The sequence below is a fragment of the Natator depressus genome, chromosome 7, assembly GCF_965152275.1.
Source record: "Natator depressus isolate rNatDep1 chromosome 7, rNatDep2.hap1, whole genome shotgun sequence".
In the NCBI taxonomy this organism is placed as follows: Eukaryota; Metazoa; Chordata; order Testudines; family Cheloniidae; genus Natator; species Natator depressus.
Genome location: NC_134240.1, coordinates 55,716,293 through 55,743,431, shown reverse-complemented (window position 1 = coordinate 55,743,431; position 27,139 = coordinate 55,716,293). Strand labels below are relative to the sequence as shown.

The following is a 27,139-nucleotide window of genomic DNA, read 5'->3' as shown; positions in this document are numbered from 1 at the left end:
CTGTTAGCCCCTACCCATGGTACCTTCTTCCCTCTCACTCGAGACCTCCTCTGCGTGCTTTGCGCGGCCGGCTGCACTGCAGCCGCTGGCCCGCCAGGTGGCGCTCAGGAGGTCTCCGCGAGGGAGGGGGCCGTGCTCCTGCCTATAACAAGATGGCGGATCATACACCCCCATTCCCCTCTCCGAGGCCCCGTTTGACCTATGACCTCACGACGCAGTACGTCCCCCCGCCCGGCACACGTGGTACGGGCGGCCGGCTGACGGCGTGGAAGCATGGCCGAGACGCGCGTGGTGCCGAGCGACCTCTTCCCGCTCGTGTTCGCCTTCCTGCGCGACAACCACTTCGAGGGGGCGGCGCGGGCCTTCGGCAGGGCGGCCGGAGTGGTGAGGGGGGCCCTGAAGTGTGGGGACCCGGGGGGGACCCTGAGGGAGGGGACGGGGGGGGCTGTACTGGGGGGGCTGAAGTGAGGGGACCCTGGTGGGGAGCTGTGTTGGGGGGACCTTGGTGGGGTTGTGAGGGAGGGGGGCTGTCCTGGGGAGAGGACCCTGGGGGGGGGAGCTGTCCTGGGGGGACCTTTGGGAGCTGTATGGGAGAGAGGTCTTGGGGGGGGGAGGGGGCTGTACTGGGAGGGGACCCTAAAGGTATGGGGTCCTGGTGGGGAGGGGGAACTGTGCCAGGGGGGCCCTGAGGAGAGGGGAGGTTGCATTGGGGGGTACCTGTACAGGGAAGGACCTGGAAAGAGGGGTTCTGTTTGTGGGGTGGGGGGGCCGTTCCCTGGGGGGAGGAGGGAGATGTGCATTCAACTGGAGCGTTTGAGGAGTCAAACGACTTATGTCATGTCGTCATGAATTGGGAGTCCTGGGGCAAGTTGCCTCTGTCCATATGCTGTACTTTCACATTTACCTTCCTCTTCTGGCAGCTGCATGTTGTATTGGAGAGAGACAGAGTCTCTGTATAATGCATAGAACCTCACTGAAATTCCAACAGAAGTGGTGGAAAGTCATTGCAAAATTGGGAGGACTCCCTCCTAGCTTTCTACAGATCTCCCTGCTCTCTCCCCACTTTTTCCTGTCTCTTCATAATTTGATACTAATAGTGATAACTCTTCTGGAATATTTTTTATTATCTAATCTATATGTTAAGTAGATATTTCTCCCTCCCATTAGACTATATTATTGCAAGGGTTTAGCATATGCTTAACTGTGCATACTGAGTTGTCACATTAACATTAATGAAACTACTCAGTGTGCAAAGTTAAGGATAAGGCTACATCTATACTACAAACTTCTGCCAGTACAGCTTTGTCCATTTGGTCAGGGGCCTGAAGAGGAGTAGTCCCTGATTGACAGCTGTCTGCAGAAGTTGCTGCTGTAGACACAGCTATTCTAGCAAAGCTGCACTCTTACAGGTGTCGCTTGTTTTGCTTCTGGGGGGTGGATTTACTATGTTTGTACAAAGCACAGCTTTGTCAGTATAAGCTGTGTCCACACTAGGAGCACTTTGCTGGGATGGTATACCAGTTAAAGAGCTCCTAGTGCAGATGTAGCCAAAATATCTGCAGAATCTTGACCTTAGATTTTAATAAATCTATAGGCGGTGGAATGTTTTGTCCTAAATTAGTCAAGTTGTCTCATTTTTAACATAGCGCAGAGGCTTCTTAACTTTAGCTTCTAATGTTTATGAAGGTGTTTTATGAGCAACATGCTCCACTTGCTAAGTCTACCAGACCTCTCCACCTGTTATACATCAATGCAGAAGCAGTTGCCTATGGTGCAGAGTTTTCCATTCCACTGACAGTATAGGAGGCACTCCTTAGAGAAGTCTGTGTGGTTTGTCAGTGCTAATATTCCTGTATGTTTCTGGTTTACAGACAGACCAGGATCCTAATGCTGCTTCTCTCTTGGATGTCTTCAACTACTGGCTGAAGTAAGTGTCTCCCTTCCTGGAAAATCTGTTGAGATGGGCTTAGCCTGTCCATATCTGGTACATTTCTTTTGGTTACTTTCTATTGCAAACTGACAAAGCTCCCAATAGAATCCCTGAGACTTCCCAAAGGTGCTCCAGCAAAACCCAGGGAAACCAAGCTTCTGGTATTTCTGCAGTAAAGATATAAAGAATAAGTTCCCAGCCATCTTTATCCATCCTAATATTTTTAAAATATCTGCAGTGCACTTCTAATCTGCCTTCTGCCCAGAAAGTTCCAGGCTGCTGTTTCAGCAGCAGCTTATGGCCCTTTCAGCCCCTTTTAACTCTATTTCAAGTGAAAAGCTAAAATGTGAGTTGTTTGGTATTCCATACTTAGGGTATGACTTCACTGGGCAGTTACCCCCAGCTGGATAAGCAACCTTGGGCTTAAAGAACTCCAAATCTGGGTCACAGGTTTTTCTGTGTAGGTAGAGGTGGTAAGGCTCACACCCAGGTAAGAATCCATGTTAACTGTGCAGTGAATCCTTAGTTTTCGTAAAATAACGTGCATTAAAGTTGGCTGCTGGGCAACCAAACAGCTGTTGAAAGGGCAGCTGATCTCAGGATAAGAGGCTAGGGAGTACGGAAAATAAGCCAAATAGTCCAGGAAGCCTTAAAAGGATTAGAGAAACCGTAAAAATAAGGTATTATAATGTTTTCCCTCTTTCTTTATTAGGTTTTACTTTATTAGATATGCATGAACCCCACAAAACTACTTGTTTTTGGGAATTGTAAAATGAGCCATGCTGCAAACTAATCCAGCTGTGGCCGTTAAGAAGCTATTGGTGAACTTCTTAGGTAGTTAGACCCTATGTCTTCAGCCTCATGGCATAGCTGAGGCACGTGCCTGCAACCTGCTGATCCACACCCAGCTATGATACATTGGTGTAAAAGTACTACATAAGCCAGGTTGGTTGGTCTAGAGTCCAAGTCTGGTAATTACGCTATGACCCCAAATCCTCACACCATAGTGCTGTACTGCTCTCTGAGTCTGTTTATTCCACACCAGAGCTCACTGCTGTCTTAGACAAGAATTTATTCAGTGAGCGTAAGGTGAGGTTATTAGGGGCTGAACAACTGATGAAAGAGCTGGAAAGAAGCATGGGGGACCAAGGGAAATTTGAAGCAGAAACGTGTTGCTGCGAGCTGGAAAGGTCTGCAGGGCCGTGATCCCAATGGTGCGTTCAGGAAGGAATACAGAGGGTGGTGGTTATGCTCAAGGCAACTGCCAGTGCTTCAGAGGGCTATGTGTTGTGAGCCTAGGAACCCTCATCTGGTCTCTCACATGAACCCCAGAATGAGTCTCTTGTTTAAAACAAACTATTCATACCTCAAAGATGCTGGGAGAAACGAGGTCAGGCAGCACTTGAATCTCTTACCCCTCAGTGCATGGAGAGGAAATACCCTGATAAACTCCTGAGGAGATATGCATTCTGCTTTTCTCATTTTCTCAGATGTTCTGTTGTTTTTCTCTACCTGGCTTCCTCATGTGTTTTTAAAACCCAAGACACGTATTTCCAGATTCAGGGTCTCTTGAACAAAGAGATCCCTTATTTTGTGTCGAATAAATCTGTTTAGTTGGCAGGTTCACCCTGATATAGAGGAGACTGGTATGCAAATGGCTTGAACCTGGCAGTTCTGGCATTATGTACTTCTCCATTGTAAGAATCCCCTATTTTTATTATCTAGTCTAGCTAATGCCTTCAAAAGAGGAACTGAAAAGCAAAGTTGAAAATTAATTGCACGTATAAAACTTAAATTAAAACTTAAAATTAAGGTAACTATCAGAAAATAGGGAAATGAAGACTCAGGAAAAGTATGCATAATTCAGTGATTGCATTTATACTCTCAAAAATGCAAAGTATAACCTATGGCTTCAATTTATTAGCCTTTGGTATAATCATCATCAGCATCTTCAATTGCATTTTTAATGAGCATTAAAGGTACTACTGTAAAATAATAGACTTGATGACAACAATCTGTAATAAGCCATATAAGTTAATAAAATCCTTTAACATACTGTATGTAAAATCTTTGTCCGGTTACTTTAACTGGAGGACCTCTTAATTAGCATCTTATCATAACTTAGTTATTTAAAGCTATCTGTTGTTTAAAGAGAACTCTTATTACTGCAGACAGATCGGGTCTTGAATCCTCACTGAGTGGCTCTAACCACTTTGTAGATTGTTGCATTCAGACAGTAAGCCCATCAGGACTGTCTCTTCTGCTGTACAATGCCCAGCACAGGGAGGCCCCAGTTCTGGTTGGGGCCTTCAGGTGCTATTGTAATACAAGTAATGGACAGGAATGTGGGAGGGTCCAGTGTTCTCTAGGGATAAGCTGCTTTGCTTGTAGTAGAACAGGTGAAATGCTAGGAAGCTCTCTGGAGCTGGGAGAAACTGTTTCGAACTAAGTCTTTCTCCTCCCCAGATCCCCTGATGCTAAGAAACGGAAGGCTGTTCCCAATGGACCCCCTGCAAAGAAGTCCAAGAAAGAATCTTCCTCGAGCAGTGATGAGAGCTCCAGTGAAGAAGATGAGAAAACCACAGCCAAGAAGCCAGGTGGGGTTTGCAAAAGGCCTTTGGGCTGAGCAAGTGGGCATGATTAACTTGGGAAAAGTTCTGAGGCTGGATTCACAGCTTTGCAGCTTGTGTTTAGGGCTTTGAACAGCAGTCACGAACTGCATGATCTCAGTTCTGGTAAGATCTGTACCTACCCACAATCACTTGCACTTTTCACTTTAGTTACTCATCCTTGATGATTTTTTTTTTTTCCAGTTTAATTATAAGTAAAGTACTAAGCTTGCTATGAGTATAAATCAGGCTTTGTAGTAGCTGGAGGCATATTGTATCTGCACATTGGCTGAGGCTGGATGGGTGCTTTGACTGTTGTTGTCCTGTGAGCTGCCAGATACCAGAACTGATTACCTATCTTGGAGCTTTCTCTAGCACTCATCACTGTAATATTTAGGTAGAATTAGACTCGTGACTAATCCAATGAGTTCTACCATGACCAAGCACCAGGAAGAGCGATCTAAATCATGATTTAAATCACTGGATTTTTGAAAATTTGTATAAATCAGGTCAAGACTTTGTAAAACTAATGGGGAAATTTGTGCTATTGCAATTTTAGTCAAAAATGTATAATGAACTAAATCAGGGGTTCTCAGCCTTTTTCTTTGAGGCCCCTCCAACATGCTATAAATACTCCATGGCCCACCTGTGCCACAATAACTAGTTTTCTGCATAGAAAAGCCAGGGCCGGCATTAGGGGGTAGCAAACAAGGCAGTTGCCTGGGATCCCATGCCACAGGGGCCCCCACGAAGCTACGTTGCTCAGGCTTCAGCCCCGGGTGGCAGGGCTCAGGGCCCCGGGCTTCCTCCCCATGCAGTGGGGCTTTGGCTTTCTACCCTGGGCCTCAGCAAGTCTAATGTTGGCCCTGCTTGGTGGCCCGCCTGAAACCTGCTCGTAGCCCCCTAGGGGGACCTGGACCCCTGGTTGAGAACCACTGAACTAAATTATAAATGCTTTTAAATGCCTTTTTAAAAGGGTATCTTATATGAACTGCTGTAGGCAAAACACAAAATACTGAAAATAAAAACCTTGATCTTGCAAACACTTAGGCAGGTACTAACTTCCCCATATGAAGGGTCCCATTCACTTAACCAGGACTACTTATGCTCTAAGTCAGAGGGTCTCAAACTTCATTGCACCACAACCCCCTTCTGACAAAAAAAAAAAAAAAATTACTAAATGACCCCGGGGGGAGGGACTGAAACCTGAGGGCCCACCTGATCCCTGCCACCCCGAGTGGGGGGCCAAAGCCCAAGGACTTCAGCCCCAGGCAGGGGGCCTGTAATATCAGCCCACTGCCCAGGACAGAAGACCTCAGGTTTCAGCCCCAGACAGTGGGGCTTTGGCCCCTAACCCTGGCAAGTCTGAGCCAGCCCTGGCGACCCCATTAAAACAGGGTCATGACCCACTTTGGGGTCACAACCAACAGTTTGAGAACCGCTGCTCAAAGTTAAATGTGCATGAGTATTTGCAGCCATTAGAGATTAAAACTGTAACCCTTAGTGGTCTGAAGTCTGTCACTTTAAAACAGAATTGCTTTATTGTTAATGAAAAGTTTAGATTTCCAGTATACTAACAAAGTTACTTTGAACTTATCCACAGTCCAGAATTTTCAAAAATAGCTTATTTAGGCTCCTGTGCTCATATTTAGGCACCTAAATGACATGGGAACACAAGTCCTGTTGATTTCAAACCCTGATAGAGGTGAATAGCAAAGGATTTCACTTGGGGAAGTTTAATGTGTGGGAAGGTGGTGTGGTTTGCACCACCTTACTTATTAAAATTGCTTATCAATTTTGAGTTGGTGTTCTCACAGATATTAATGAGGCCCTGGGCTTGTCTTTTTCAGCATAGATGAGCATCCACTGTGAAACTTCTTAGCAGAAAACCTTTGGGTTGGACAAGTGACACACAAATTAACTTGGGAAAAGTTCTTAGGCTGGATTCGGAGCTGGTGCTTTGCAGTTGGTGTTTGGGTCTCGGTTCTGGTAGGATCTGTGCCATCCACCAACGTTTGCACTTTTCACTTTACATGCTCATGCTCCTAGTGTAAAATCTGAAATGTTATTAACAATTAGGAAACTAACTAAAGGAATAAACACAATGTCAGCTTCAGAAATAGGATCATAAAATGGGAAGAAAGTGAAGAACTAGTGTTCTATAAATAAACTCTGATTTAAATTAAAATCATAATTAAGAATTTTTTTTATTTTAAGTTTTGTTATCCAGCTTGCTGGTGCTGGAGTACCAGTTCTTCGCTATCCTGAACCTCATTGTGTTTTAACATGCTATTTCCCATCAGTCTTCTCCATCCCTAGCCAGTGCCCCAGTGCTCCTAGGTGTGCTTCCCTCAACTCCTTTTCATGTCTAACTTACCAGGTTTATGACACGAGAGGGAGAACTCCCCTAGTGCTTAAAGTATGCTGTCTTGTTCTGCTGCTATATAGCGGGTCCAATTCAGCCCTGGCTTAAGTTGTAGCAGGTTAATTGAAGTGAAGAGAAATGTGCCTGCTTATGCTAGGGCTGAGCTGGATTTAGGCCATGTCTACACTAGCACTTTTGTCGGCAAACCTTATGTTGCTCATGGGTGTGAAAAAAACATACCCCTGAGCAACGTAAGGTTTGCAAACATGAGCGCTTGTGTGCACAGCATTATGTCGGCAGGAGATGCTCTCCCACCAACATAGGTACCACTGCTCGTTAAACTAGTTTTATTATGTCAATGGGAGAGCTCTCTCCCGTCAGCATAATGTGCCTACGCAAGCAATCTTAGTTGTCTCGGTACAGCTGTGCCTCTGTAAGCTTGTAAATGTAGACATGGCCTTAGTGACTGCAGTGAGGGCCCTTAGTGGAGGGATTAAATGGTCAGAAAATAGGAAAAAACTCTCAAAAGAGGAGGATTGGGCCACAGAGCTGCCAGTCAGGAAGCACTTAGTTAAAGTTCCTGCTTTAGCTTCCATTGATCAGGCTTCTCTTTGTATTGATCTGCCTCCTGATCTCCTGGTGGATGGAGGACAGCTGGGGGTCAGATAGGGAAATTGAAAACACTGGTGTCTGATGTGTATTCTGCCAAGGATGTGAGACTTCCCCCTCTCTCAAGGTCCTGTGTCCCCTCCAGTGCCCCCATGGATTAGGCTCCTCACTTGTAACGTGTAGAGTGCTTCTCTTTTCAGCTTTGCCTAGTGTTGCGCCCATATATTGTCCAGCTCACAGGATGCTCATATTGGTTGCTGCCATGAACAGATTCACAGGAGATGAGGAGCAGACCGCAAACTGGGATTGGGGAGGAAGGAATGAGGCAACAGGAAACTGAGTTAAAATTTAATTTGGCCCTTCCCAGTCCTGAATTTGAACAAGACTTTGCTCTTGATCTTCTAAAGAATGTTAGGAACGTGATCTCTAGCTAGACCATTTACACACAGTATCCAGCAGAGGAAGAAAGAACTGGCCAGGAAGGAGTGGATTTGGCTACAGCAGGTTAAGTCAATGGGCCTGGCAGCTCCATAGGGCCCAGCAATGCAGTGACGCAGTTTTCTTTGGAAACCCATCATCAAAAAGCAGCTTTTTTGGTTTTAAATGATATGATAAAATACCTGGATCTTTTAACAAACACTCAGTGCAGGGAGTATGTCCTTTTCAGTGGCACAGCTTGTGCATGGCAAGAAAGGAGCGGTTTCTGTGCCTTGGCTAGTCATTGTGAAGGCCTCTGCTGCACTCTGTGGGAAGCTGAGATATAAGCCTGAACCTCTGAACAGGACATGACAGCTGCAGTTTGATACATTTCTCTTTTCTTGCACTATACATGGGAGGCTGGGAATGAATTTGTCCTCAGTGTCTGCTCTTCCCAACACAGCAGCTAAGTCAGCGCCTGTGCCGAAGGTGATAGCAAAGGCAGCAGCTCCTGCCAAAAAAGCAGAGAGCAGCAGCGAGGACTCCAGCGATGATTCGGACTCTGAGGAGGAAGAAAAGAAGCCAGCACAGGTCAGCTTTTCCTTTCGGTCCTTTCCAAAGCACGTTCCATAGTAATGGAGAGTATTAAATGTGACCAGCACTGTGTGGGGGACTGGAACTACTCTTGGGGCTGGAGGTGGGCTACAGAGCATGGGTCCTGGATCGCTTATTCTATTTATCAGGCATTAATCCAGACTCAGGGGAATTTTACTTACACACTAAACTCTTTGAGGTAGAGGACATGTGTTCTTAGCTCTCTGTAAAGCACTCGGCATGCGACTAGAGCTTTATGAATAAGTTAGTCCTGTAACGTGCAGTCTGCCTTTTGGACTGGTTCTAATGAAAGTAGAGGCAGATCTCTAGGATGCATTTCCCATCTAGTATTGGAATCTGCTTCTCTCCCATGAGACTGAGAGAGACTGCTGTGGCCTGCTCCTTTTAACCTGAGGGGAAGTCTGCATTTGTTTACACTGCCACCAGAGTAACCAGTGTATAAAATGCTCAGGATAAAGGGGTGTTATCCCTGATCACCATCTGTAAACAAAATAGTAGCATGTAGCTAGTGTGGGGGAAGAGTAGTAGTATTTCCTCCCTTTTCCCTGTGTGCTGGTGCCATCAAGCTGAGAATTAATATCTGGAGCTGTGCTCTTCATGAGCAAGACATGGAGCTGAGGTACCAGTACCCAATTACGGTTGAGGCCAAGGTGCCCAGCCAGCGCTGTTGAGCCCTTAGACTAGTGCTTTCTCATAGGGAAGGGGACCACCAGGCAGCTACCAACCCCAAATCGATCCCTGTTTCATGGCTCTGGGTTGAGTTCTGAAAATTCATGTGCATGGAAGAGACCCTGCATGGATTCCAATGGGCCATCTAGGATAATCATCCATGTGTTGAGATTTTCAGACCCCAACTTGGAGCCATCCCTTTCTGGTGTTCTTCCTCCCTCTGGGATAGTCACTAGTCTGAGGGCTTAGTGCCCTGTTTGGGCACCCCGACTCTTTGCTCTCCTCACCGTCAAGTCTCTGTTGGTACTTCTGCTCCCTTTCCTGTTAAGTGGGAGAGATCATTCCAGCTTGGAAGTGTCAGGGTGCAGGGAAAAGTCTCTCCTGCTGTCAAAGCTTAGGGAATTTCCTGTATATTTGGGGTTATATGCCTAAAATAGAGCATCAGCTCTCCAGAATAAGAACCCCCAACTCAAGGTTGTCTAACATTTGACTGGCAGTCCGTACAGATAATCTGTATAGAATGGGTGTGCCAGCTGGACTGTTGTCCTGTCTCTCACTCCTCAGTCCCTTTAGGCCTTGTTGACTAGAATAGTCTCTGATTAGTTTTTCCTCTCTCATTAGAAGGTAACCAAAGCCCAGGCCAAGCCAGCTGCCACCAAAACCCAGCCCCAGAAGAAGGCTAAGAGCTCCTCCAGCTCGGACTCCAGCAGCTCAGAGGATGAAAGACCAAAGAAACAGCCGCTGAAGCCAGTGGCAGCTAAAACAGCAGCTAAATCAGGTACCTGGCTGCGCTGCACTGCACTGTGAGCAGATGTGTGTGAACAGGAAACCCCGGGGAAGAATCTGGGGTCTAGGTGACCAAATGCCCCGGTAGAGAAGATACCATCCTAGCAAGGCCACTTGGGTGATCCAGTCCAACTTGCTGTTTGGCTAGGATCACTGGTGATGGGGACCTGGGGCTGCACTTGTAGCATATATTAGGCTTTAATTTCTGGAAATCCAGATATAAATCTGATCACAGGTTAATTGAATTTGATCCTAAATGGATAGTTAAATCTCAGGGCCTAACTAGATCCAATGGTTGTCACCAATCCCTGAGTAATTGCATGGGCCATGTGCTTCTTGCTAATGCTTTCCACTATTTGAGCCAGCACTAACTTAAGTTAAACTTAACCCTCAGCCTATAGTTATGGGACTTGGAATCAGTGGTGTCACGATAACTTCCCCCAACTGGTATTAGACGAGTCAGGTTGTCAAAAAAGTTAATAAGAGGCATTTTTTGTTAAAAGTTGGCAGGAAGTCTTTTTAAGATAATTAGGTTGTGCAGAATCCAAATTGTTCCCAAGCTGTATGTTGTATATAAAGGCCTCTATAAAGAGAACAAAATAACATGTGGAAATCACTTAAGTGATCTTTATTTACTTTTAGTTTAGGATCAACATATTGTAGGATGTAACAAGTGATTAAATATGCACAACCTTTTTATAAAGCTATTGAATTTCAGTTTATTTCCAAGAGGTACTGGACGTATTTTAATACAGTATACAACCATGAAAAAGCTTGTTTACATGGCTCTTATAACTTGAGCATTGGCACCTTAAAAGAAAAGTGTACAAATACAACACATAATTTCAAAACACCTGTTTTTAAAACAAGTGAAAATATTTTCATGACAAAACATTAGAAATAAACATTTTAATTCACACAAATTAGGCACAGATGTGAATGTTGTACAGGCGATCTAGAATGCAAGCAGCTGCATCATCCTTGCTGACACTGAAATCTTTGTGGCCACCGTGTGACAAAGCATCTCCCTGAATATTCAGTGCAACATGTACCTGTGACAGAAATATGTCATCTTGGGGGTGGCCATCTCATCATCTTGGCAAGAATCCATCATTTGTGAGATGGGTACATATTTATACTTGATTGGAACTAAGAGTTTCTCAGCAGCCGATTGATCAGGCAATAAAATGAAATAAATCCCCAATAGGAGCTTGGTGTTTTCCAGTGTATGATGATCTACAGCAGATGTAGGAGTGTGGAATTTCCACGCCAGTTTTCACCGCAATCTTGCAGTAATATTGCCAACCCATGGCCTTGATTGGCTGCATGCTAAAGCTCATTTTGAAGCCAAAGCATTGCTGTGTCAGTAATTTTGATGCCCTCACTCTTTTTCATCACAGACTTCATAAATGGGATGTAACAAGTCAGGTAGTACTTGTCTTCAGGAGCTGTGAGGTCACTTACTTCAGCTAAACAAACACTCATCTGTGGTCAAATACAGCTGTCTTCATTATTTGTTCACTCATCTTGAGTGTAGTAACAGAAATGAGTCTCTGTTTAGAGTGCACTTCTTGACAAAGCATACAGCATCTCCAGTCCATGAGTTTCACAGCACGGGACTGTCTTGTATTTATTGGGATCACTGCAGTTTGCCACATGTGATCATATCAGTTGCAGATGTTCTTGTTTTCTATAACCTCTCGATTTTGCCTTTTTCAGTGCAATGGGCATAGCAATTTCTCTGTCACACGACTGATACTCCGTTCTGAATGAAAGATGCACTCAATTCTGTCAATGGCCTCTCTGTTTGCTATCTTGTTTTTTCTCTGTAATGGCTGTTGCCTCCCTTATTCTGTGCAATCCTTGTTCACCTGCTTCATGCACGTCTTCTTTACTTGATTCTTGGCAAATAATGCAGAGATTGTAGGAGACTGGCATGGAGCATTCCTTCAACTGTAACCAACACGAGTGTCATAAACCAGCACCTCATCTAACTAGTGTTGCTCTCTTTATTTGTAAAAAATAAATAAATACACATATATACACCATCTCTGTTAACTCTAACTTCAGAGCAACAAGTACTAAGCATTGCAAGAAAATTAGAATTATTTCATGTTACAGGAAAAGTAACTTTTGTTACGATTAACTTATTTCTAATATTAGACAAGATGGGTGAGGTAATATCTTTTATTAGACCAAGATTACCTCACCCTCCTTGTCTCTCATACCCTGGGACCAACGTGTCTACAACTAGACTGCACACAACTTATTTTTAATATGATACAGTGATGACTAAATACTCTACAAAATTGAATATTAGGGAGCAGTAGGTGTTAAAACCACAATGTATGTCTACTCATTTCTGTACTTGGTCAGCTGAAAAGGAATTATGCCAAACTGATTTTTTTTTGCTCACAAGTTCATACACGTGATGTTGGTATAGCAAACATTTCTGATGAATTTTGGTGGCAATCAAGTGTGCGGGTCTAAATGTCAAAATTCAGTTTAGTAACCCATTTCTGAAACCAGCAGGTTCAAATTATGTTAGAAAAAGGTGCTGCCAATTTATAACAATGCCTCTAAACCTCATTAGAGGATTGAGTCTGAGATTTCCATTTTGTCTATAATGAGAAAAGCTGTCTGCAGAGAGACTGTTTAGAGCTGCCCTGATAAACAGGAGGAGAATGAATGGGTTCCCAGGAAAGGGCTGGAGACTCTTGCCTCGTGCAGTTAGGGGAGCTGATGCTGTCCACAACATTTTTTTGCATTGAATGTGATTACCATTCCCTACCCCTCATGTTTTCTCATCCCTTTCTTTGCCTTATCTCCAGCAGGAAGTAAAGCTGCCTGCAACGCGGCCAATGGCAAGGTAGAAAGCAGCAGCAGCAGCAGTAGTGAGGATTCTGACAAGGAAAAGGCTGCATCTGCAAAGGTGAACAGTGACACAAGCATGGATGACTCCATTGGTGTGAGAGAAATCTAAGAGTCTCTCTGCCCTTGATCTAAGGGTTGTGTAAAGTAACCCAGAACTGCACAGCAGCTGAGTGCGTGCCCATGCAGTCATTGTAGCTTTTTGCAACATCTTAGTGAGGCTTTGTGTCTTAGGAACCCCACCAACAGTCTTCTCTGCTGCTGAGTGATCCATTCCTCTTTCCTGAGCCAGGAATCCCTTTATAACTTCTGCATGTTGCACCCTCTGTATGGCTTGCTTTCCTGTTGCCAGATGTGCTACTCTACCAGCCTTACACGTTCCTGCACTGCTTCTGCAGTCCCACTGGGGAGTGTTAGAGCAACTTCCGTGAAAGAGAGCTGGACCCCAGCTGTGGGAGCTCTTAGAAACCTTTCCCAGAGAGCTCTTACTTCTCCCAGATATCTCACGGCTAATGTCTCAGCTCCCCTGACAGTGAGTCGTGGTGCCCCATCTCTCCTGCTCTCTAGCTACTAATGTTCTGTCTCCTTCTCAGCCAGAGAGTATTCCATGTAGGAATTTAATGGGAGGTAAGAAATTCTGATGTTAAAGCCTGTAATGTGCTTCCTGGCATTTGAGAAATTTCCCTAGTTCTTGGCTCTATCCTGGAAATCTGATATCCAGTGAATAGGGAAGAGAGGACTCTCCAACACGGAGTAGGGGTGGTTTCTGGGCAGCACCTGTCTCTCAAAGTTCAGCTTCCTTGATGAGGAAAGGTATTTGTCTGTCTTCTTTGCAATAAGGCTGTTCCCAAGAAAACACCACTGCCCAAACCTGCAGCCATCCAGGTGCCCTCAGGTAAAGCCAGAGCCCCTGCCAAAGAGAGCTCCAGCAGCGAGGACTCTTCTGACAGTTCGGAGGATGAAAAGCCAGCCTCAAAATCAAAGCCGAAGCCCGGTGAGTACCAAAAACCATTGCTGGTACTGTGGAGAGGAGGCTTTCTGCCACTACTAGCCCTAGAGAAGTTTAGCTGCCCATCTCCGCTTGGTGTGGCCCAGAAGGCTGTGTGGTGGTGATGGCAGCAATCATGGAACTGCAGGGTCTTTGTTCTAGCTACGTCCAGGTGAGACATGGCTTAAACCTCAAACCCAGACCTTCTGTGCTGCTTGCATCCCTTATGTGGTCATTGTCTCTGAGCATCCTGCTCTTCAGAGAGCTATTAGAGGCTATTCTCATGCATGATTCCCAGCCTGACTGGAGTTGGGAAGAAAATTCCCTGTGGGTAAATCAGTCCATAATTGTGCTTTACAGGCCTTCATGCACCTTACTCTGAAGGATGTGGTGCTGGCCAGTATTAGGCTGGGTAATGAACTAAGTGGACCCTGTGCCCTGATCTAGTATAACAGTTCCTATGACTCCAATAAACTGAGAGAAGCAAGCGTGAAATATAGATGGGTTTCTTTACCCGGGGGCGTAGTTGAGGCGCAGAGTAGTAAATGAACAAGAGCAGCAGTGTAAGTCCCGCAACAAATTTTTTGGAGGTCTTGGAGTGCGGCACCCAACAAGTAATATGCACATATATACATCCAAATCATCATAATTGATTTATGTAAGGTTTTGGGGTGGTTTGTTTGTTTGCAGACTCAGTAATAAATATAATGCACGGTTATCTCTACCCTTCACTGGACCTAACAGAATAGAAACACAATAAGGTGTTCTGCACATTCTTGTCTTTTTTCATTATTGTTTCTTTTGCTTTTTTGGTAAAAGTGGTTATCTGTACAACAATTCTATTATGTCAGAGCATTTTAAAATTTACTTCAGAAGTCCAAATAATAATGAAAAATGTGTCTGGGGAGGGGAGGCATGGCTGTGGCTGCTCGGGGCGCTGGCCAGCCTGGGGATCCTCCGGCCAGGGTGGGTGGGAGGCGCTCGGGGTGGGGGGCTTGTGGCTGCAGCCACAAGGGAGGCGGGGGGGGTCTCAGGGCTCCAGCTGCTGGGGGGGGGGGCAGGGGCTAGCCTCCCCATAGGGAGGCTCCACCTGCTGCCCATGTACCTGCTGCTCACCTCCTGCATCCCTCCTCAGTCCCCCACCCGCTGCTCTCCTCATATTCCTTCCTTCTTCTTGCCGCCCCCCCCCCCCCCCCCGCTGCACGCCTCCACTCCCCTGCCACAGACATCCCCCTGCCCACCACGAGAACCCCTGCTCGCTGAGTGGCTCACTGCTCAGTCCTCACTCTCCCACTCTCCGCCAGAGCCCCCTGCCCACCTCCTCACCCTGCTGCTGGCTTGCCGCTCGCCTCCTTACTCCGCCACCAGGCCTCCCCTCGCCGCTCACTTCCTCTCACACACCCCCTTGCCCCCGCTGCTCGCCTCCTCACACATACCCCACTGGCTTCCTTGCCTCACCTTGCTCCTTAAGTGTTGTGTGTTCCACCTGTATCTCCAGAGAGCTGGCACATGCAGGAGCAACAGGGAGGAAGGGGAGGGGCTGATGCTTTTCCCTCCCTTCCACTGCCCAGGAAACTGCTGTGGCTGCAGGGAAATGCCCTAGTGGCCACATGTGGCCATGGTGCCTGCATTTGAGAAACTGTGGATTAGGCCATCCAAATCTAAGGGCATGGCTACACTGGAAACTTCAAAGCGCTGTTGCGGGAGCGCTCCCACGGCAGCGCTTTGAAGTGCGAGTGTGATCGTGTGCGAGCGCTGGGAGAGAGCTCTCCCAGCGCTCCTGGTACTCCACCTCCACGAGGGGATTAGCTCCGAGCACTGGGAGCATGGCTCCCAGCGCTCGGTGCCTGTTTACACTAGTGCTTTAAAGCGCTCAGACTTGCTGCGCTCAGGGGGGTCATTTTTCACACCCTGGCTTGTTTTATATCATCGCCTGGCTAAAACAGGGAAGTCCAGCATGACGTGTGCCGTATTTGCCAGCGTGCAGGGCTGGTGGGTCTGCACTGGTGCCACTGCTGATCCTGTCTCTTTGTAGGTCCATACAGTGCGGTGCCACCCCCCCAGGTTACAGAGCCAAGAAAGGGCAAAGCAAAGCCCTCTGTTGCAAAGGCTCCTGGGAAAAAAGCCGAGAGCAGTGACTCCTCAGACAGCAGCTCGGACAGCAGTGATGAAATGGAGCAGACGCCCAAGAAGGGAACAACAGGTGGACTGTGGGGAGAGGGAGGCTAGGAAGTGGTTGTGTTAGACTGTTCAGGAAGTGCCTTTGTGGGGTGCGGTTGGTTCCTGGCCGCATAGTGGCTTCTGAAATTACCTGACAATTGTGGATTATGCTGCTATTTTTGCCTTTTTAAAGGTCTCAGAGCAGCTAGTATCTGTCCCAAAACAGGCCCCAGGAGCTGAGCCTGAGTTCCATACTGTGCTCAGTCCCATCTCTAATTTGGTCACAAGAGGTCAAATAAATCCTACTGGATTTCCATTTAGTTCAGTGGATGGGATGAATCTGGCCCATTCTTGAAGTTGGCAGAGGCCTTGCGTTGGGTTACTGTATTATGTGAATGAAAATCCCTTCTCTATCTGACCCCCTGCGTGTGTTGAGTAGGGGAGCATGTGCTCATGTGCGATGCTGCATTCACAGCCCATGACTTGTGCCATGCGAGGGGACAAGGAGCCCTGACATCTGCCTGCTCCAGGTGGTTAGGAATCCCAGGGGCTGAGAATCTGGAGTCCTGAGTTCTTTGCAATGCTGCCCAGGGATGAATTGCCTGCCTCTTCTGTCCAAGAGGCTAATAACCCGCCCTCCTTTGTAAAGCTCTTGGAGATCCCTGGATGAAAAGTGCTGTGAGAGTGTGAGATTCATTATAATTGTTTCTCTTGCAGCCAAAGCAAGTCTGGCTAAAAAAAAACCTACCCCAACACCCACCGTTGTGACTATCAAGAAAGGTGGATCCAGTTCAGACAGTGATTCCGGTGAGTGAGGGAGCAGGGATTTGACCTTTCTGATGCAGTGACTCTGCACATGCCCCCTTTCAGCCCTTGGTGTCACTCAGCAGGGACCCAACCTCCTCTTTGCCAGGGCCCTTAGAGTGAGTCTGAGCTCCCTGCAGTGTCCATGGCAAGGTAAAGGGATGCCTCTGAAAACTGAAGCCTCCTGTATCGATGTGTTGTACCAATAAATTAAAAACCAGCAGGATCTTATTAAAGGGAAAAAGGCAAAATACCACATTTATTGTGAATACAGAAAGAATCATAGTAAGCAGTTAGTTATAGCTATAACATTCTATTTAATCACACACACACACACACACACACACACACACACACACACACACACACACACACACACACACACACACACACACACACACACACACACACACACACACACACACACACACACACACACGTACGTTCTGCAAGGTTGTCATCATAGTTACCAGCCTTAGAGTTGCTCATGCCAAGCCACTGGCCAGGTGGCCTGGACATGAGGAGGGAGCAGGGCCTTGTCAGATGCTCATCTGATGCTCCTGGAAGTTGGTTTGCAGAATCAGACCCCAAAGTTCTCACTTTCTAGAGTCCATTTTTATAGGAATTTCTTCCTATGCCAGTCTATGGGAATTGCTTCATCATGCTGTTGCTGAATCAATCAGCAGATAGCACATTCCTGACGGCTCCAAGAAGTTATCTTGTTCTTTGGTTCTCCCATTCTTGAGGCTGTTGGGTGGATTCCAGTCTGCCCTCCGGGGGTCCTCTGGTTATTTCCACTTGACGCCTTCTTCAGCCGATGGACACTGGATTCTTAGGCTGGCACCTCCCTGATCATTCAGTTGTTATCCACACCAAGCATCCGTCCACATACATCCTCTATCTCTATTTTAATCACAATTGTTAATACAACAAAAGGGCGGGGAGTCTCTGGGTGCTGTTTCTGTTGTTAGAGTATTGCTTTGAGTCTCTGTGAATTGCTTTGAGAACAGATTCTGTCTTAGAATGTACTAACACAATTAGCAGCTTGCAAGTTTCACACATAGAGGGAGAGAAACAGTACCAAAACCCAAGAGACCTCTTAATTAGTAATACCCTGGAATTTAAACTATGGGGAATCAAACTCATTTGTGATTTTAATACAGAACTTCTTTAATATGATCCAACAGATGTGGTGGGAAGCATGAGTGAGTGGCACAGACAAGAACAGTGACTAGTCCAGGAAGGTCTGCAGATTGCAGGGTGGTAAAGGGTATTCCCTAACAAGTACCTATGGTAGGATTAGGAGTTCTTTTTTTGGATCCATTTCTGAGCTCTTCAGATCCTCCATAAGAGTCATGGCTGGCATCAGGTGTAAATTCCCTATGTGAAAAATATCCCCCTTGTGCCAGGTCCAAGGTGGGGAGAAAGGGGAACTTTTTTTTAAACAAATCTTCAATTCCATTTGGACCACTGCTAAAATAGTCTGGAGTGTAGAATAACAAAGTCAAATGGTGTCCTTTCCTTCTTTCCCAAATCACTCCAGTCTGTTCCTCTTTTCTTTTTTGTCATTGATTCCCTTCTCTGTTTCATTCTGTTCTTTCACCTCCACTACACACTTTCCTTTTCTCTCCATTTCTTTCCTCACTCTCTTCTCCCTCTTTGCTCTTTCTTTAGTGAGGCCAACACTCCCTCTTCAATCCCCTAGTTTCTACACCGCGCCCTCTCACTACACACACTGTTATGAAGGGTTAGGCCAAGCTCCTACTGCTGTTCCTCATTCTCCTAGCAAAGAAGAAACATGGAGATCTTGAGGGCACATTCCCAGCCCTAGGTCCTCCAGCTCCTGTTGCCTCCATTCCCTGGGACAGGAGCAGGAACATAGGCAGGGCTACATGCTGTAGGGCTCTCCACTGGCCATTCAGAGAGTGCTTATTGGACTTCTCTGCCCACCCTGCTCCTTCTCTGGCTCTGCGCCTTGCCTCGCCTCACCTGATGATCGTAGTCTGGTGAGTTCCAAAAATCCAGTGGCAATGGTGCCTCCCTAAAGTGTGAGGCTCAAGGCCACAGCTTTGCCTAAAACGACCACTGACTGGGGTCCCTGGTGGACTCACTTGGGTTATATGCCCCTGAAAAACACTGACATTTGCAGATGTGCTTCTCTCGTCTAGATTCCAGCTCTGAGGAAGAGAAGGTAGTGACCAAGCTCACTGCCAAATCACTTGCAGCAAAGGGTCCTGCCAAACCGGCGAAGGCTCCTGCCAAGTCAGGACAAGCAAAGAAAGGCTCCAGCTCCTCCTCAGACAGCTCAGGTATCAGGACAGAAAGGGGTGGTGATCTCACCACCACCATACTGAGCAGGTGTGAGTGCTGTGCCTACCTCCCCAGTCTGTGTTCTCAGCTGTGGTACCAAGAATACAGAGGCACAGGGACACTGTCTAATCGAACTGACTTGATATTTGCTGACCAATTCCTAAGCATGCAGAACCAACCCCATGCAAAGTGCCAGTTCTCTTGGGCATGAAGTGTGGGGAAACATTTACCCACCCGCTAATGTTTCATCACTCAAACTCCTACATCTCTGCCGCATAGCTGAAATACAGGGTACTGGGGACCTGTTCGGCACGTTTGTTTATTGGAGGAAAAGCCACTTGGGGGATGAACTTTATTCTCCAATGAGAAGAATACAGGGGAAGGAGGAGGACAGTCCCATCCCAAACCCATTTCCCCAATAGCCACTGTCCATGATAGCGCTTGTAAACCACACTAAAGAGCTGCAGCACTGTTTAAGAGCAGCTAGTGCAGTGTGCTGCCTTGAATCTGTAAACCACCCTTCTGAGCAGGGGAACAGGAATGGCCCCAACTTTTCAGCTCTGATTGTTAGTGCTGTTTGATTCTGTGCTAACGGCAAGTTCCCAGGGCTCTTCAGCCATGTTGCTAGGGCCCAAAAGTTGTTCTTGTTTGGCAGTATCTGTGGTTCAGTCCAGTTCCTAGTGGGCAGGTGTCTGACACAACTGCTTGTCCCCCTGTGGCAGTCTCAGCAGAGGTAAAGCAGCACTTGGAACATGGAGACTGAGCTCCCTGTTGACTTAGAAGAGCCACTTCTGAGGGTCAGAGTTGAGATGTGCTTGTGGGGGGAGGAGATGGCAGCTGCCCATGCTACACCTGCTCTAAGCAGAGCCCATAAATCTCTAAGGCTGTTGTTCTGCACCTTTCACCGAGTCCCAAACCAAGCAGGTTTTGCTTAGGTCCTAGTTTGGAAGGGACTCCAGTTATTGCTCCTGCTTGTCTAGTTTGGTCTGGCTGAACAAGTCTGTTCAGTACTTGGCTATTCTCACTTGAATCTTCTTGTATTGGAAACTTCCCTCCCAGATTCTGACAGCTCTGAGGATGAGACCCCTGCAAAGCCTGCAGTCAAACCAGCTCCACCTGCAGCCAAGAAGCCTCCTGCTGTGGCAAAGAAAGCCCAGAGCAGCTCTGACTCAGATAGCAGCTCCAGCAGCTCTGAGGAAGAGAAGAGAGCCCCTCCAGCTAAGCCAGCCAGCAAGACAGCTAAGCCAGCGTCCAAACCCTGCACCCTGGTCCCCAAAGCCAGCAGCTCAGATTCTGACAGCTCAAGCAGTGAGGAGGAGCAGAGCAAACCAGCAGTGAAACCAGCCAGCAAATCACCAGGGGGCAGTAAAGCTTGTGCAGGGAAGAAAGCAGCTGCTGCTAGCAGTAGCAGCAGCTCATCTGACAGTTCCAGTGATGATGACAAGAAGTCCAGAACGGCAGGGACTCCAGTCGCCAGGTTAAAGCCAGGGAAAGGGGGACAGAACAACTCCAGCTTGGTGAAAGAGAAACCAAAGGCTTCATCCACACCAGCAGCCAAATCACCAGCCACAAAGAAGCCAGAGCCCAAGCCAGCTGGTGGCAGTGAGAGTAGCTCTGAGAGCTCCTGCAATGAGAAGGGAAAAGCAAATGGAGGTAATCTGTGCCAGCCAGGAAGGGCATCTGTCAGGCAGTGGGTGTTGCAGGGCAGAGCATATGTGGAGCCGTCTTCCAGAAGCGGTTTCCTAAACAAAACTCTGCATGTAACCAGCAGCCACCTCCACACGCTGGAGCAGGGGTGGGCAAACTATGGCCTGGGGGCCGCATCTGGCCCTCCAGACGTTTTAATCTGGTGCTCAAGATCCTGCCAGGGAGCGAGGTTGGAGGCTTGCCCTGCTCCACGCAGTCCTGGAAGCAGCAGCATGTCCCCCCTCCAGTTCCTACATGTAGGGGCAGCCAGGGGGCTCTACACACTACCCCCACCCCAAATTGTGCCCCCGCAGCTCCCATTGTCTGGGAACCGTGGCCAATGGGAGCTGCAGGGAGGCGTCTGCAGACAGGGCAGTATGCAGGGCCGCCTGGCCGCGCCTCCATGTAGGAGCCAGGGGGAGAGATACATGCCGCTTGAGGTAAGCGCTGCCCTGATCCTCCTCCCACCCTCCGGAGCAACCTCCTGCACCCCAACCCCTCATTCCCAGCCCCACCCCAGAGCCCACATCTCCAGCCAGAGCCCTCACCCCCTCATGTAACCCAGCCCCCAATTTTGTGAGCATTCATGGCCTGCATACAAATTCCATCCCCAGATGTGACCCTTGGACCAAAAAGTTTCCTCACCCTTGCACTAGAGGATGGCTGCCCAGGAGTTCCTTATCTAGTGCTGGTGCTCTAGACTGGCCATTAATGGAGTGTCTGTCATTGTTCCTGTACCACCCTACTCCAGAGTGCACATGCTCACGTTCCCAGCATACATCAGTCTGACTTGTGTCCCAGTGGAGAGAGACGCTGCTCCCCTTCCCCAGGTGGAGGGTGGTCCCATTGAAGTCTAACTACTATTGTTTTTAGCAGGCTCGAATAAGAAGAAGCGGAAGAGCGAAGATGACCAGGAATTGGGGACACCGGACAGCAAGAAGATTAAGACCAAGACCAGAACGCCACACTCGTTTCCCAAGGTGAAGCAGGTGAGTGACGGGAAAACGTGCTGAATCAGAGCGGGGCTTTTTCTTGTCTCTCAGTCCCAGCAATCTGCACTGCTTTCCTTGGTGGTCGAGGCTGCAGGAGATAGGCTGGCTGAGGAGGGGGAGACTAAGTGCCCCTTACGTGGAGCCCAGAGAAGATGCTCATTGTGGCCCCAGCATCTTTCTGGCTGAGGATGACTGTGTAGACTACCTCTGGAGCTCCTCTGTACTGCTCTTACTGTTGAAGGGGAGGATCACAAGTTCATGTGGCCTGGAAAACTGGACCAGGGAGCAAATAGGATTTCCCCCAGTTTAGTGTCCTGCATTGCTGTGTGGGCCAGCCAAGAGAAGGCCATGTGCAGGTATTGACTTAGGGTGACCTATGTTTTTCTCTAACAGCCAGCTGTTCCTTTCCGAAGAGTAAGAGAGGAAGAGATCGAGGTGGATTCCCGCGTAGCTAACAACTCATTTGATGCAAAGGTAGGACAAGTTCAGCCAGAGTGACAAACTGACACGTTTTGCCCCAAGAACACAGGTCATCTGGGAAAGGGTTTTCATGGTGCTTGTGGGGAGCTCTCCAATCTGAGCCTCTCCCACCAGGAGGCTCAACTGGGAGGTACATGGGCACTGGCTGAGGGGAGCTCCCAGCCCCTCCAGCAGAGGAGCTGGGTGAAAACTCCTTTAGCCCTTGGAAGTCGTTACTGGGCAGTATACAAAGCAGGACCTAGTGTTTGCCATGTTGGCTGTTGAGTACTGACCTGGCCCCCCTCTTCCTTATCTCACAGAAAGGAGCTGCAGGCGACTGGGGAGAAAAGGCCCACAACGTACTGAAATTCACCAAAGGCAAATCCTTCCGCCATGAGAAGACGAAGAAGAAAAGAGGCAGTTACTGCGGAGGTGCTATTTCTACCCAGGTCAATTCCATCAAGTTTGAAAGTGACTGAGCTGCAGTTGGCTTGGGAGTCCATACCCCACCCGTCCCCTAAAGCCAGCTGGATGGGCATGTGAACAGAATAGACATGGTAGACCCCAATCCTGCCTGGAACTTATTCCTCCCCGCTCTCTTGTGGGAGGACGGTAGCCCTTGCCATAGGATATGGGAGAGCGGCTGGATGCTCCCACATTATTTCTGACTAATTCTGGCATCGCACCTGGTAAGAGCCTTCTTAGAGTTGGCGACACCAGATCCAACGCAGGTGTCCTAATTTTGTACAGTTTTATTTTAAAAGGTTGGTGGTGCCCTGGAGTTCAGGTTTCCCGCCCACCTTGTAAAGCAAAGAAAATTTATATTTTCCATGAATCTGTTTTTCTTTTCCAGCCAGTTTAACTGTTGAGACCTGTGAAATTTAAAGTACTGTAGCTTGTTTGTGGCTAGGCCTGAGTGACCTGCGGTTACAGCTCCCTCGCTGTGCACCTCCAACTGTACAAAGCACAGCTCCAGAGGGGCAGTTTCTTCTACTTCCCTCTCTCTTTAAGGCCTCCTCCTGCAGCGACCTTCTCTTCACCCAGGTCAGACCTGCTGCTGCCATTAGGCAGGGTAGCTAGAGAAGCAAAGTGCCTTTCAGCCCAGGGCATGTTGCCACCAGCATGGGAAGCTCAGGGTTCAGGTTGGTAGGATTCCCTCTCCGTCCTGCAGCTTTGGCACTGATGCCAAAAGCTCAAAGCCCTGCAACTCTGGGGGAATTTCAGATGTGCTGTCCTTTCATAGGGAAGGCACAGGCTATGGGAGAAGTGGGGACACTCCTGGCTGCTTGGACGCTTTGGGGTTTGGAGAATCCTTTGGCCCAATGGAAAGGTTTAAAGAGAGAAGTTTAAAGCCTTGGCGCCCAGCCCCTTCCTCACCTAGCTCTCCACTCCCTTAACTCTGTTTTATTTGGGATGTTCTGACAGCAGTGATTGCCCCAGGTCCTCCTTAGGAATCCAACTCACCAACACATGCTTTGTCCTAGCCATGTGCAATGCAGCTGGTGGGAGGTTGAAATGAATGTAACACGATTTGCCTTAAACTTCTCCCCTTGGCTGGATCAGTTGCCCTTTTCCTGTCTGTGGAGTCCCTTTGCAGAGGTAAAATGTCTGTTGCTCTCCGTGCTTTGGTGTCTGAAAGATGCGGCGCCAAAATGGAGACAGCAAGCAGAAGCTAGTCCTGGCTTCAAGTACAAGACAGGCAAGTTGCTCCCTGGAGCCCTGCTCTCTATTGCAACGTAGCCTGATCTCCAGCACGGTTGAGAGCCAGAGGGGCAGGTAACCCAGGGCTTCATTTCCATCCTCCCTTTCCCTCCCAGCAGGATGGCGCCCCACAGATCTTAAGGACAGCTCTGCCCCCAGTGAAGGGCCCTGCTGTTACAGGAGGCCAGGTCTGCGTGAGAAGCAGTGCCAGATAATTGAGGGTTGGAGGTGACTAACAAGCCACCCCCATGCACATTAACTGACTGCAACTTGTTGGAAGGAACATCTCAGTACCGCGCCTTCATGCTTGCAAAATAAGCCTCATCACTGGTTTCTTTCCATGCAGTGATGCAAATGCTCAGGAAACCAGGGCTATTATGTAGAGTTGGAAGGTGGGAAGAGAATACCCTCTGCCTTCCTGGGCAGGCTTTTGGAGCAGAGTCCCAGCTGTGACCTGTCAAATAACCTCGTCTGTCGTCCTCACCTGGCACATGAATGACTGAACTGTCAACATTTTAAAGAGTTTTAAGTTTGGGGGGGGGTGTTGATGTGTGAGCACACAAATGTCTCCTATAATAAAGAAGCCTGTGTTTGTAGGTTGTGTGCATTTCACTGATGGGTTTTGACACTCGGAATGGAGGCGGGAAAAGGAGGGGGAAGCTATTTAGCTGGGACAAGGTGCACCACGATGTCTGAGGTGTGGTCAATAGGTCTAACTGCATTTATCTGGATTAGGTAGTGGTTAGTCAGCCTCTAATAGCAGTGTTCTTACCTGAAGGTGGCATTGGGCAATGTGAGATAAGGGATGGTCCATGCGGCTGGGAGCTAAGAAAAATAGGTGAGCAGAGGATAAACACTTGCCTTTATCAAGAACAGAAGGATATGTAGGAGTGTGCTTTGTGTGGAAATATGAACAGGTGTAACGAGAGTGGACAAGAAGCTAGCCTGGGCTCTGGTGAGTGGAGTGAGGAGCCCCTGTACTATTTGTCTTACTGTAGTGTGGGGACCCCCATTCGTGTTCCTGGAGCCTATGGTGCTGTACAAAGAACAAAAAGGCAGCCCCTGCCCCCAGGGGTTTACAGTCTAAGTAATGCAGGTTATGTCAACGGATCTGGTCAGATGCTGGTTCTAGCTAACCTTTTATGCAGCAGTGACGTCTCTCTGCTAGCTAAATCTGGCTTCCTGTGTGCAAAGAACATAATGGGGGAAAAATCCTTAGGTAAATACCCATGTAAAGAAGTTGTCGATGTGCTTCACCTGCTATCTGAACACACATGCAGGGGAATCAAGTTCTTATGCCCGCATTAACTCAAGGGACTGACCAAGGTCTTACATACTGTGGGTTTGTTGTGTTGCTTTTTTCCTGCAGTACAGGAAGTGCTGCCAGGGTGGTGGTGGTGGCAACACTCCCCATAAAGCAGCAATTTTCAATATACTGGGCATGTCACAAACATGCTGCTCGCAACTTAATCTGTTCCCAGGGCAGGGGCGGCAAGGGCTGGGTGGTGACTTAGGCAGAGTGGGGCTCTGCGGCTGCTGGGGGCAGAGGCAAGAGCAGGATCTGAAGGGGCTGAAGCAGCTCTTGGGGAGTATGTAGGAACCAGGGTGGTCAGGTTGGGGCCAGGAGTAGTGACCCATGCTGAGAGTCATGAGCCACCAGGACCTACCTTCCCAGCCACCCCCACTGCCAAGTCTCAGTACCTCTCCTTGCTCCCCCTCTTATGTCTGACACCCCAACTGCCCCCTGCTCCCCATTGCAGTGCAGCCACCCCCTCCATCCCCTCTGCTCCAGCCTCCCTGTACTCCCCGTTCAGAACAGCCAGCCTGACTTCACCCCTGCTGCCCTGAACTCTCCCATTGAGCACAGGCTCAGTCCTGGCGGCATGGTGGCTGCATCACTTAGCAGCTCCCTGTGGTGGAAGTGTTGGTGGGGGGCACCTGTCTGTGCCTTCCGTCTGGGGCTAAGCTGGCCATACTCAGTCCCATCTGGGGCAGGGGACCAACGCAGGTGGTGAGAGCCGGGCAGCCAGTGAGCCCCCTCAGTGACCCCCTCCCTCTGTCCACAGTCCAGAAATGGATGGATGGGGGCCTGGACACCAGTCTTCCTATGGTACATGCCCTGGGTCCAAAGTTCCCTGTAAACTGCATGCACAACATCGTATCCACTTTTTGTCTGGTCACCTTTGCACTTGTAGTGTGCGATAGTATAACTACAGATGTTTTCTTCTCACTTGTAGCCACACCGCAGTGGGTGAGTCCTGTGTAAGAACACATTGGGTGGTGAGGTTAAGGGAATTGGTAAGCTATTTTGGGGTAACACACTTCTAGAGCCCTTTACCTCTGCAGTTCTACAAGGTTCAGTCCTCACATCTCATATAATTTTGGTGTAAAGTTATTAGGGGAGCTGGTCCAATAACACCAGCTGAAGTGCTGCCTGCTGTACATGTCATGTACTGCAGTGCCTGGAGATCAGTACCAGGTCAAGCTGAACACATGCAAGACAGCCTTGATGCAGAGGGGAAGAGCATACTGCTTGGAAGGACTTCCCTCTAATGCATCTGTGACAGGTATGGCAATTTCTTGCAATATCTTGGACAAACCTTATTGAACTAAGTTTCAGTATCCTAGGAGTTCATTGCATTAAAATGGCAAATGTTTGTTTGTTTAAGGTTGTGTTAACTTGCCTAGGAGCCATGATTAATGTAAACCTTGGGCAGTGCTATGGGCTGCAAAGGACTCTCTTAAACGATGGGCTAAAAAAGGAACTGTTAGGAAATACTTGGGAAGAGGGGAACATAAAGGTCTGGAGGAGGGCATGATCTTCTAAAGCTTCGCTCTGGGGATGGGACCTTGGTCTAGGAATTATCTACTCCCAGGATCAAGAGGCCCAAACTCTACAGAGGAGTAACTCTCCGCTTCATGAGGTTTTGTTCTGAGCAAAAAGTTACAAATTTGTAGTGACAGGAAGACGCTGGGTGGGGTTTGAAAGACATTCACTGGCCACAGCTCTTGTTGGGGTGATCTCTGGTGAACTTCTTAGCATATGGGTAGGTTTTGATTGTTTTCTCTGTAATGCTTTTACCTTAAGAATAAACTCATAACTAGAAAACTGTGTGGTAATTTAACTGTGGCAATGACACCATTTGCTGTCTCTGGGAAATAAAGCAG

At 48.0% G+C, this 27,139-nt stretch overlaps 1 protein-coding gene across 4 annotated transcripts; it reads left to right on the top strand.

Annotated features, from left to right (window-relative positions):
• The first annotated feature begins 216 nt into the window (after positions 1–216).
• Positions 217–25,366, top strand: NOLC1 (nucleolar and coiled-body phosphoprotein 1). 4 transcript variants are annotated; one of them, XM_074958539.1, is made up of 14 exons: positions 217–384; positions 1,872–1,927; positions 4,397–4,527; positions 8,397–8,521; positions 9,836–9,992; positions 12,832–12,932; positions 13,712–13,865; positions 15,895–16,062; positions 16,737–16,826; positions 18,992–19,132; positions 20,193–20,786; positions 21,693–21,808; positions 22,205–22,285; positions 22,591–25,366. In XM_074958539.1, exons 1-14 carry the CDS (start codon positions 274–276, stop codon positions 22,747–22,749), a joined length of 2,184 nt encoding a protein of 727 aa, XP_074814640.1. In that variant the 5' UTR covers positions 217–273; the 3' UTR covers positions 22,750–25,366. The 4 variants fall into 4 exon arrangements, with proteins under 4 accessions (XP_074814640.1, XP_074814639.1, XP_074814637.1 ...); XM_074958538.1 differs by having other exon boundaries at positions 8,394–8,521; positions 12,835–12,932; positions 22,591–25,363; XM_074958536.1 differs by having other exon boundaries at positions 218–384; positions 8,394–8,521; positions 22,591–25,363.
• Positions 25,367–27,139: the final 1,773 nt, after the last annotated feature.